Below are 13139 nucleotides of genomic sequence, written 5' to 3' on the forward strand. Positions count from 1 at the left end.
AGACAGATTTTTTTTTTAAAAAAAGCTCTTTTTTGACACATCCAACTCTTGATTATCATAAGCCTACCTATTGATCTTATTATTATTTTTACCAAAAACCTTTTCCATGATTTTTAGTAAGTTTCTGGTTTGGGTGCCCATTTTATTTGCAAATCAACAGCTATTGTTTCTACTGCACAATGCACCAACACTGAGAACCACGTAGTTACAAATTTCCTGGTAACTTTGTACACTTAAATAATTTGATGCTGCAAATGCAAAGACAATAAATAATATGTGATTATATTATAGGATCACATTGGTTGAAAGTAATGCCACAGTTATTCTATCTTTTAAAAGGAAAAAGGAAAATCAAATTCAGCTGCTGGGTGGCATAGAGACAATATGGAAAGCCTTCTGTTTTTTTTGTATGTAAAGCTTAGAGATAAGTTTAGCGACTGAAATGTTTAATAAAGATTAAATTATATATTTTTTAAAAAACTTGCTCATTCCTAATATGAAAACTTGGGAACTCATTTATTGTTCTTCTGCCCAGTAATGAGTTAACTCTCTACTATTTAAAGCCTCAAGGAGCCAAGACTGAACCCAGCAGTCAGAACAGTCTCAAAAGAACAAAAGAATATGCGAGAGAAGACATTTGTGTAAGGAATTCCTGTTGCTGACCCCAAGTTATGTGCCCCTGCTATTTGAACCCAATTCACATCTTCAAATACACCACTCAGCAATCTGGCTGCTAGAGATAAAAAGGACGTTTGTTGCTTACTTTGTGGTTTCGGATTTTTCTTCCTGCCTTGCATTTTTTTAGTTTGTTTCCAAATTTGTAGGTGTAAAACTAAAATCAGATTTAGATGATTCCGAACAATCATTGTCCATGAGGTTTGAACTAACTAATCAAGTATTTTTTTTTAATTATAATAATTAAAATAATAACATTTTAACATGCAGGTGCCACGGTGCTGATCACTAAAGTCAAAGAAGGAACTTTTTTTGGTGTCTTTTACACCTATATATAACCATACACGAAGCCAGTGGGTTCTTATTAAATATAATTTTTCAAGCGCAGCCAAGTTCCAGATAACAGCAAAATCCCATGTGGCTGTTCGCTAGAATAGCATTTTGGTGGCCTCACAAATTCTAGTATCCACCTGCCCCCAGAATGAGAACTCAGCTTGAAATTAAAAAATGAAATTCTGGTTTAGAAAAGTCAAGGCAGAAAGCTATAACCTACCGGGTTATAGATCGTCATGTTCAAACTAATTAAACATGTTAAGAAAAAGTTGCAACACTCAAAGTATTGGCAAATTAATTCTTATCAGCTGTATTGAACTGAAACAAAGGAATACAAATGAATCCTGTGGATACTGGTGTTAGTTCATGTTTAAAATACTGTGAATTGAGGGCCATGAAAATATTGGCTGTGTTCTCTTATTAGAGTTGAATATTAGTTAGCAAATATTGCATTGTATTTTTTTTCCCCTTAACCAGTGGTTCTGGACTGTTCTACGGGTAAAGTACCTTTGTGTCAAATACAGTTTGCCTGAGAAACATGTCAGAACACTTGCTGCGTAGTCCTTTTCAACAGGTAAGGATGCCTTCCAGAGCCCTTGGGGCATAATTAGCTGGGGGTGGGGGTGGAAGGCTATTATAAAAACACACAGAAGCTGATTCACTGCTGAGGCGGGGAGTTCACAGCATGCAACCTGCCAAGGCCTATTTCATGGCCAGCCATGCTTGCATGAACATTTATTGAGTTCTAGCCTGCTGAGATAGTGCAATGGTGACCAGCTCCAGCAAATGGCGGCCATTTGTATGGAAGCTTCTACGTGAACTTCTGTTAAGAGCCCGAAGTTGGCCTTTAATGAACACTTATCAACATTAAAGAACACAAATCCCATTTCTGCTGTCAAAGCAAGGCATGAAAGGAGCCCATTGCGGGTGGACAGAAAATGTGTTTCTTGCTTTGCAAGGCAGAGAATATAGGGGATAATCTTGACAGAAGTATGCAAGAACATAAGCAATGAGAGCCAAAGCATCCTTCAAATCTGGGGAAGTAAAGTAGTTCAGTATTTGGAAGTGACTGACAGGATTCTCCCCGATTTTCCATGGCTGGCTTGGGAATTCTGAGAGTTGAAGTCCACAGGTCTTCAAATTGCCAAGGTTGGACACCCCTGCACTATAATTTAAAAACAAGGTGGATAGATAAAGATTTCAGAATTCTGTTATTGTAATTTATCTCAATGAAGCATAGTTCTAGTCTTCTAATGGACTTTATTTTTTGCTCTGGTCTACCTTGTGGGGCTGACAAGTCACCTTTCCACATTTAATATTGTTGCAGGGTGCAATCCTATGTGCATCTATTCATATTATCTATCTTCTCCCCCTCTATAGGATAGCAATCAGTATGCAATCAGGAAAACAGAATGCCACCCGTGATCTTGAGCACATGTGCTAAGAAGCAAGCGCTACTGACATCCAAAAGAGATTCATTGGAGAAAAAGTCCCAATGAAAGAAAAAAAAAAGGTTTATTTTCAAGAATCCCTATTTGGGGATAAAGCCCACTGTTTTCTTTGATAGATAACTGGGATTCATGAGGGCTGAGAAGATTTTAGCCTCAACCCAACAAAGGCTGAAAAAGTTTAGCCAGCATTAAAAGAAATCCCCACCTGACCTCCAGATAACCCAAACAGGAGATTAGCCCATTTCCAAGCAAAATAAGTTGTCACACTGTTAGGCCAATTGCTCCTATTGACATTTTGCATAAACATCTAGCAGAGGGTGATCAGAAAGTCTTATGCCATTAACGCTTTTCCCCCTTCTTTCCTTCTTCCCTTTCTTTCTCTCTCTCTCCCTCTCTTTTTCTCTCTCTTTAATACCTAAGCTTTCAGAATAAAGGCCTTTCTGAATTAGGGATAACAAAAGGGTCATAAGGTCACAAACCTCCTTTTAAGCAGGTATAAATCTAGAAAGTTTAAATTCATTGGAGAGTGCAAATGAGAACTTTTTAAAGAATTACAAAATTCTGCCCACAACCCAAACTCCTGAAAGAACCCATCAATTTAGCTTACTCTAAGTTTAATGACAGGAATACTTGTATCAAAAAGTTTAGGGTATCAAAGAGTGTGTTCTTTAATTGTTTCCTTTAAAATATTCAAACCCAATGATGCAATCTTTTTTTTAAAAAAAATTCTAATCCTCATGAAAGATGGTTCTATGTATATAACATTTATAAAAATTAAGGTAGTTTTTAAAAAATCTTCGTCTTTAGCGAAAAATTCTTTTATTACTTACACAGAATGTAATGTATGCAGCATACTACAAAGATATTTTACAAGGCCAGCCATTGAAAAGTTACTCTACAAGAGTGTGAAAGTTTTTATTGAGAACTGCAGTATTCCTCTTTGAAATTCAGATATAATGGATTATGAACTCTTTAATTTTTAACAAGTAAGTATCTTGTCAAGAGTTTCCTACCAAAACAGCCTCCCTAAATAGCACATTATGAACTATGTTCAGCAGATTGCATGTCATTTACATAAAAATTATAAATTTTAACCTATGATTATGATAGCATCCATCCATGATTCAGACAATCACATAAAATATAATTATTGTCAGGATTGTTTACCTCAGAATTTGATAAATTGCCAAATATAAGATTAGCTCTGACACAAAAAATATACACCCTAAAAGAATCTAAAAATATAACCTATGGAAAACCAGCTAAGTAAACAACTATAATTTGGTATTCACAGTCAATATATCCTATACACATGTACCAAGTATACTTTTTGCACACACATATATGTGGTTTCTTTATATACATATTGTGTGGAGTAGAGATTTCCCTCCCAGCATTGTTTCTTTTCCTTCAGAAGTTGCTGCTCTCGATGGACTTCATCTTTGAGAAGTACAAATACATATTAAAGGCACATCAAAATTATCTCTATGTTCTATCATCATGCAAAAAAAAAGATGGAAAGAGTGTTGTAGGATGTCCGTAATTCAGTAGAATGGAATGTTACAAATACACAATTATTTGGTCTTGTAACAAACTTGCCTAGCTGCTACAATAAAGACAGGTGTCCTATAATATACTTGCCAGTATATTATACAGTATAGTATTTTACTTATTAGGATGCATATTTTATACGTAAACATATTTTAGTGGGGGAGTGGGGAGGGAGAAAGAGAAAGAGTGAGGGAGCTGGGATACAATTCAAATAATCAGTCATATATTTGAAGTAAATTTAAAAGTTTTCTCTGAATGGGAAATCCCAGAATTTCATTATCAGCCTCCTAAGCTAAGACAATGTAACTATGGGATATGATATTCACAGATGTGGGTTTTTTTTTGTCTAATCCTATTTATAAATATAGAAATATCTTTCTGAATACTAAAACTAAAGGCATATATAATTTTGAGAAATTGTGCTTATATACAAAACATAGCAAAACATATATTATTAACTGCTGTGAAGGGAAATTATGCTAGTTTTGCTGTCAAGATACATTTTCAAAGAAAACTTTCATCAGCTCCATTGTGAAAATTAAGTGGAATCTTAAACTAAGCAACAAACCACTGCTGAGAACATCACCTAATATTTAGGGAAACAGGGCAAGGAATATTATTGTTAATAAGTGGTTCTAAAAGCTGAAAATCAAAAACGAATCTAGCTGCTGTAATTAAGCACAAGAGAAAAACAGCATTCTCTTTTTAAGATACCATAATATATATTTCAAACAGACAACCCTCACAAAAGATATAATCTCTCACACATTTGTAAGTGTAGCTAAACACATAAACTTTGGGATTATGACAGCTGCACCGCAGGGAACTGTTTTCTTCTGAAAAAAAGTCAAAAGTTATTTGGGTTCATACTAATCCTTTGCAACTTAAATTATCCCAAAGGGCAAAACGCTTTCTTTAAATCTATCTAAACCTTTAGGAACATTCTGAGAAATGTCTGGTCTTGTTACATTCATGGAATAAACTCAAATATGTTATTAATTCTTTAGGGATTCAAAATTAACTAAAGGCTCTTTGCATTAAAAAAAAGAAGACTGTCAAATAGTGCTCTGATGAACTAACCAGAATATTTGAAGGGTACAACACTTTCTAATCCTATTTTAGAAACAAAGATTTAAATGTTATTTTTGAAGAAAGTCTCTTAAAATGAAACAAGGTGGGTAAGATTAAGTAAAAAGAGTCCTACTTAATATGCTATAGCTGTTTTAAGTAGAGGAACAAAGAAATGCTACAGTGTAATACTTCCTTTCCCATCATTACAATTTAAAATGGACCAGTAACAAAAGGACCACTTCTTTCTTTCTTTCTTTCTTTCTTTCTTTCTTTCTTTCTTTCTTTCTTTCTTTCTTTCTTTCTTTCTTTCTTTCTTTCTTTCTTTCTTTCTTTTTTTCAAGTTTACAACTTGAAAAGAAGCTCATTGACATTCAAGTTTCCAAAGGATATGATTTTGGCTAAATTATTTCTGAGTAACTCGCTAGGACACAAAGTCCTTTAAGACAAAAAAACCCAAGGTCTGAAGTAAAAGTGAGGGTAATTAGAAATTTACATTGTTTTATTTTTTATTCATTTCCTACTGTTTTCAAACATAGTGCTTTTGCTTAACTGACTAGGTCATCTTTTTAACTTATTGATATTTTCTTTTGCTGTTAAAATTGTCAGATTTCTTTCTGTTTTTTGTTAAATTTTACAATACACGTCATTTTAACAAATCTGGGCTTAAAAGTAGTATTTAAAAAGCTCCCTCCTATACAATTACGTACTCATTTCGGAGTACCCTACTGAATTCCGTGGCACGCTGCCTCATATAAATACATATATGATTGCAGCCCTTAATTTCTAAAGGTTTAAAGCTACTTTGAAATGCCAATATTATGATATCATGCAGAATGATTTTTATTCCTTCATTTGTATGATGCATAAAATTTGCATACATGTAGGTTAATAACAATGTAATTTTTCCAAAATGAAAATGTACTATAATTAGACTATTTTTGTCCTTAGGAACAATGCATTTTTGTTTTTCAAAATACAAAATATTATTTACTTGTTAGCAATACAGTTACGTTCAAAGAGAAATAATATCATTTTATAGGACACTGGCACTGCAGATCAGTTCCTGCAGGCAGCTTAAAGAAAGAAATGTGTCTAGGATTAAAAGCCACTGAACTCCATAGAACTTGAAATATAATTTAATAATTATGAATACAATAAAAGGTTATATTTCAAGGCTGTATGTATAGTTTGTCCTTCCTTATCAGCAGTAGTAACACCAAACCCTTAAGAACATATACATCACATGCTACAGAAATATGTAACTTTGAACTTGGAGAAAAGGAGAAAAAACATGGGGCTAAAGAGCATTAAGATGGAAGCAGCTCAGCTGCCATAACCTAAAGCTCTCATTTGCCAACACAGAACCACAAATAAATGTTGAACATTCATTATTGCGGTCCTTTAAAACAAACCAAATGTGCTAATTTTAACTACATAAGTAATAGGATAAGCAGTACCATGTCATGTCAAAAACGTTAGCAGAATATGTTTATTTCTCTCTGCAACGTAATTGAATTAAATTTGCAACACTTAGGAAGTCATGCATGGCATAGAATCTGTTTATCTGAATGCCTTAATATGCTTAGTTTGGACAAGACTTTTTACCTGTTGTAGAAATGTCCATATTAGTCAAAATGAAATAGAAGTTGCAGTTCTATGACCCCTGGAATGCTACCTCAAGGGGAATAAAGATTCCTTAGAAACAGACTGCTGACCTCCACGAGAAGGAAAACTGAAAGCCAGCTCCTCTCTGCCATCTTGCACAGCTGGCTTTTTCTGAGGTCAGAAAACCCTGATCTCAGAATGCCCCCAAAGGGGTCACCATGAGAACTACACAGGCAGCAAGAGCCAAAGGCCTCTGCCACAATCCTGGCATGTGGGAGAATCAGTAAACTGCTAGACTAGTCCAAATGTACCCATAATTTTGAGTAATACTTTGGTTGTTGTTGTTTTTTAAAACCTTATTTCAACGTTGCTGCTTTCCCGCTTACACCATTCTGATTTTTGTTTCGGATCACTGCCAGTTCCCCCCACCCCCCATTATAGGTAGTCTTCAACTTACAACAGTTCATTTAGCGACCAAGTTACAACAGCACTGGAAAAAGTGACTTATGATCCATTTTTCACACTTAAGACCATTGCAGCATCTCCAGGGTCATGTGATCACTCTTTGCGACCTTCTGACAAGCAAAGTCAATGGGGAAGCCAGCTTCATTTAACAACCAGGTTAGTAACGTAATAACTGCAGTGATTCACTTAACCAACTTTGGCAAGAAAGGGTGTAAATTGAGGCAAAGCTCACTTAACAAATGCCTTGCTTAGCAACATAAATTTTGGGCTCTATTGTGGTCGTAAGTTGAGGAGTACCTATACACTGTTGTATATTTATTATTTATTTGGTCTGTAGAAGAAATTAAGACACTTACTGAAAATTGTGAATTTTGCTTTTAGTAGAATATCTTAGTCCATGTTAATCCCACAAATTGGAGCAAAATTTAAAAAGGAAAATGGACTTTGCATTAGATTTTCAAATTAATATTCTAGTGGTGATTCTGAGGACCTTCACATATTGCTGAACTATAACTCAGTAGAGTCAAGGTAGACATAAATATATAATAATAATCGAGAAGACAGCAACAGATAGCAGCCTCTATGTAAAGAACTGAAGAAACGGTGGATTATTTAGCTGCTGCAGGAAGATTGCACGGATTGACTACAGACAACAGCATAACAATGTAGCAACAATGGTGCATTGGAATATTTGCAAGAAATACCACTTGCCTGCAAGCAAGAACTGGTGGGACCAAAAAAACTATAGAAAATAATAGAAAATCAAGGAGCTAAAGTATGCCGGGACTTTAGAATTCAAATACGCACCTGTCATATAAGAATCCAGGCTTAACAACATTAAGAAAGACATAAAAGTCTGGATGGTAGACATTATGATACCTGAACATAGCAGAATAGATGAGAAAGAACTGGAGAAAATCACAAAATTTGCAAACAGAAGTGGCAAAGAAAGCAAAGATAGTACCAATAGTAATAGGTGCCCTGGGTACAATTGCAAAATATTTGGAGCACCATTGGCATTGACAAAATTATCATCAGTCAATTGCAAAAAGCAGCTTTAGTTGGAACAGCTGATATCCTGTAACAATACCTTTCATGTCATTAAACAACACCTACCTGTCCTGAGTCCTTGAAAGGACCTGACAGGACAATAAAAATGCCTATCCAGTCTAAACATCTGGCTGACTGCATCACCAACCTTTCTTCCTATTTCAGGTAATTTTGAGCGTAAGATAACATTCATTGCAAACTTTAGTAATTCATTATTTCCACTAGCATATTCATGTTAGTTCATTTGCACCCCAGGAGATGTAGCTATACATTTTAAACATCCCTTACAACTCTAAAGTAAAACATGAAATTGTTAATATCTAAGTTCTCTGACAATAGAAATTATCTGCATTTACTGTCCTCTATAAATTACAATCTCTCAAAATATGTGAAAATGCATTTCTAATTACACAGACACCTGCTTATTTGTGCATGCTTTAGACATAGGTTACTCTGCAAGTTGTCACTGGTATTTTGCTATCTACATTAAAATGTACTAATTACTTTGCCTCTGTTCCAAAAAGAGAAGCATTTTGCCTTAATGATGCAGTAAATTTAATCATTCAGGCCTCCTGCAGTAGGAGGGAAAACACATGGTCACACACCCTATCTTACTCAAATTTATTTTAGTAGCAATTTTGAAATATCATCCATTCTCAGCAAGTGATCGTACTTGGGTTCCGTATTATTGGCTTAGCAAAAATTAGTGGGAATCATTTCTATACCATTTGAAATTCCAACTTCTTTTATTGGAGTATTTCTATCCTATCCTTCCACTGTAGATGAAAGTGGCTTTAACAATACATATCTAATTCTGTTAATTGTAAAGACTACCCTTATAAATAAATACCAACCTTAGAGGTTACATTCCAAGATTTCTAGAAAGGAAACTCACTGAAATGCAAGCCAGGAGAAATTCAAACCCAAAATTTATAATGGTCAATTAAAACAGAACATATTTGACGTTCATCGTTAGGGAAACATTTCTCAGCAAGCACCCTATCAACACAGAGGTGTGCTAAATTCAAAGTCCTGGTGAATCATACATTGATCTGATTTTTCCATGACATCTGTAAATACTTAGCCGATAAACTCCTAAGCATGTTTCTGCACATAGTCCTATTTTTATTAAACTTAGACTGAAATAGAAGAACCATAAAAAGGCTATAAGAGTCAGTGCTGGACTTTACAGAGTTGTTCTAATGCATTACACATTTTAGGAGAAATTGATGCTGCCTGGCATACAATCAAGAATTGTTAACCAGAGTTTACTGAGAGGGCTTTAGCATCCAGTACGATTCAGGGCAACATCAGATCCTAATGAGAGGTCCATAAGCACTACATAAGTGCTATAGCATTCTCTGACTTGTGAAACCACTCCCAAACAGTACTGGATGGACAGTCACAAAGTTGAAAGCAATAGAGAGCTCTTATGTTAAGTAGTAATTCAGAATTCCTCTTCCTGCTCTTTTTTTTAAGTCATCCAAATTTATCTATTTTCAGTCTCTTGTCTATTAACTCTCATCAGTACACTTGCTTTTTCACAGCAGCCCCACACTGGAATAACATTTTTACTGAGCTATATACCTTTCCTTGAAAAATGTAGTTCTTATCGGAAATATACAGCAGTTCTTATCAGAATATAGGTGAAGTTAAGGATTCATTTTCCCTAGATTGGAATATCCTTTTGTTTGCCTTAAAAATATACTGAATAATTTGAAATCGATCGGAAAACATTATCCTGTCCAAATGACTATAGAAGGCCACTTTTAATAAAAAAATTTTTTAAAAAACCCATCCTTATGTAGGGATGCAAAATATTTTATAGATTATCATCTATGTTAGGCTGGGCAAGGATATCCTTCTGTGTGTTTCCCTGTAGTGGAACTTCTAAGAGGATGTCTGAAACCGCTATATGGATTTCTTTAACTATCAAGCTTTTATACATGTGCTGTAGTATTTGTAGTGAAAATTACCAATCTGTATTGCCCTCACCTCCAAATCTTGTAAAGTGTCATGAAATCACACCAAGGGGCTAAACTGTTGTTGAGATAACTGGCTTCCATTAGCAAGCATGTGATTGGCAGGACGATAAAGTTTTTTTTCTCTCACAGGTCAGCTACTTTTTAAAAAGAGGGCAATCCTGCTGATCCATCTTTTAGCTACAGTCTCTTGCAATGTCCCAATTCTCTTGCCTTTTAGCTTTGATATGGTTCAAGCTTTCCCCTTTGTATCAGCCCCTACCTGTCATCAGCTCCTCTACACCAAACAGCAAATATCAGGAGCTTGACCCCAGGGCACAGTCCGGGTGGGCAGGTAAAACCTGACCACTGGACTTACTTCCTTATCTTTCATATCCTGCAATTCACGAAACAGTATCAAATTCAAACTAAAGAACAGAAGCCTGACCTCTTTATAAGAATCCTCTGAAATGACTCTGTTGCCTTTCTAAGTATTCTTGAAAAGAACTGTCATCTGTCCTATTAGGAGAGAAATGAATCATAAATAGAGAAGAGGGGAAAGGTGTTAAAGCCTTCATATGACTTAAATATCATTGACACAAGTTGTGAGATAGGCCGAAAATAAAATAAATGGGTGGGCAATTTACCTTAACTTTTGCATTCAAAAGCAGAAAAGAAGAATGTAGCCAACTGACTACAATAATTGTTGCAATATATACTATACTGTATATATTTATATTGAATAAACATTGCTTCCTGAAACTGAACAAGAAATAACACTATTAAGTCATTGTGAAGAGAGAAATTATCCATCCAGTTTCTCCCTCCCTCCCTCCTTGTCTGCCTGCCTGCCTGCCTGCCTCTCTCTCTCTCTCTCTCTCTCTCTCTCTCTCTCTCTCTCTCTGTCTCTCTCCCTACCTACCTACACACACACACACACAAACACACACACACAGATTTTGTAGTCTACTGCCCAGGAGATATTGGGGGGGGGGGGACTAGGCTAGCAAAGAAAGCTTGTAAAATAACTGATTGATTCGCTGTGTTAAGAAAAAAAATTAAAACAATATTTTTCTAATATGAGATGGGATTATCCTACATCCACGGGTGGGATTCTACAGGTTCGCACCTATTCGCTAGAACCGGTTGTTAACACTCTAAGCAGTTCGGAGAACCGGTTGTTAGAAGAAATTATTTGCCTAATCCTGTAAGGAAGGCAGGAAGGAAACATTCTGGTGTTGCTTACAGAAACTGCCTCTCCATTAACCCTTATTACATTCTTGGCAGGACTAGACTTCCTGTCTCAGGAACTTCTCTGGGTTTTTCTCCCCTCCTTTGCTGGTACTTTGCTTGTGTGGAGTGACCATTCAAAGTTACAATGGCACTGAAAAAAGTGACTTATGACCATTTTCCACACTTACGACTGTTGCAGCATCCCCACAGTCATGAGAGGCCAGGCAAGGAGATGCGTGCCTTGATGAGAGTGATATTGAGTTGGCCACATCCAGCCAATAACATGACCACCAAGCCATGCCCAGCAACTAAGCCATGCCCACAGAACCGGTTGTTAAAAAATTTGAATCCCACCCGCCTATATCCTAGGTCAAATGAACAAAGATGTTTGTATTCCTCCTGTTTCAGTTTTAGAGCTCTAGAATAACCTTATCCTAGAATAAATATTTTCGAATATAATTTCTGTTTGTAAAGGTAATATTGTAATAAAATGTTTCCTGTTATGCTGATCTCTAAGAGCAAATACATTTTTTTAAAAAAATCACATTAAAGTTAATTTACTTTTTTTTGCACTTATAGTCATTATGCACTCATAGCCTTATTTCTCCTATAGAAATAAGGCAGTCTGCCAGCTTATATTAAAACAGTAATTTCATGAAAAGGTACAACTGTGTAAATATATTAGAATTCAACCTTATGTATTGATCATTTAATTTATGGTCTTAACATACAACCTTTTGCTAATTGGAGAGTTCTCATCTAAAATGATGGAATTTTCTATAACAAATTAATTGCTAAGAAAAGCTTTAATCTCATTTTTGGTGAGAATGACAAAATCTCTCTCTATGGTAACTAATAACATTTGCTGCAAAATTAAAATGGTATTTGATTAGTTCATGGAATTGGCCATGAAAATTTCAGGAACATAAATTTTCATCCACTATTTTGCTGGATCAGAACAAACTTTAAGCCAAAGGTAAAGTAAATGGCTACTTCTGCTGTTGAGAAGCCTACACCTCACCTTGTATTAATGAACTGCAGAAATTAATTAACTAGTAGAATGAAGAACTTCCTTCTCTATACGCCCTTTATCACCAGAAAATCTCGAGTTCTTTTTCTGCTCTCAATATTACAATTGCATAAACCTAAATAATGCCATCTTTTTTAATTGTTCATTGAGTATTATTCTATTTCTTAAAATATGTGTTACCTTTCATGAAGCACTTCATAAACATAGCAGAATACAGTGATAATAAGTTTCCTGTTATTGTTATTCAAAAGACCCAAATTTCAGAACATTACAAAGCTCAGAGAATATAGAACCTAGAATTTGGAAGATAGAAGAAATCACCAATGTAGGAACAAAGAATAGATGAAGTAAGCAAACACCTTCCCCAGTAACACAACATACCTACCGTGAGGACTAACAAAGAGCTTCCAATTCATCTACCTCCATATTGCACCTTAATCTAGTTCTAAGACACTTGGTGTCCAATATCCTATATTGAGTGAAGAAGAGACCCAAACACTAAGGACAATCTGCTGGCAACTCTACTTCATGTTTTAGCAGTGGGGTACCAAGTTTCTTATTTAAGTTGCAAGTCCACTGTTAGATTCTGGGCTGCTAAACCTCAAACGTCTTGGTCCCCCCATTCCAAATTAGTACATCCATATTTTAAAACTGAATTTGTAATCACACACTTGTTAAATAAGTACAAATTAGCCCCAATTGTCTGGTGAGGCA

The 13139-nt window shown here is 35.3% G+C and overlaps 1 protein-coding gene across 11 annotated transcripts in view; it reads right to left on the minus strand.

The window, feature by feature from the left end:
• Positions 1–13139, minus strand: part of EXOC6 (exocyst complex component 6) — a 98837-nt gene that overhangs the window by 14154 nt on the left and 71544 nt on the right. For 3 of the 11 annotated variants that reach the window (XM_087932451.1, XM_087932449.1, XM_087932452.1), the window contains one exon: positions 1830–2168. The exons of the other annotated variants lie outside the window; for them this stretch is intronic. In XM_087932451.1, coding sequence (XP_087788577.1) covers positions 2145–2168 — 24 coding nt within the window. In that variant the 3' untranslated portion in view covers positions 1830–2144. Of the gene's footprint in view, positions 1–1829; positions 2169–13139 lie in introns of those variants that run through there. 11 annotated transcript variants of the gene reach the window in all.

The sequence above is a fragment of the Pseudonaja textilis genome, chromosome 4 (genome assembly GCF_049901715.1).
Source record: "Pseudonaja textilis isolate UNSWEBS1 chromosome 4, rPseTex1.2, whole genome shotgun sequence".
In the NCBI taxonomy this organism is placed as follows: Eukaryota; Metazoa; Chordata; class Lepidosauria; order Squamata; family Elapidae; genus Pseudonaja; species Pseudonaja textilis.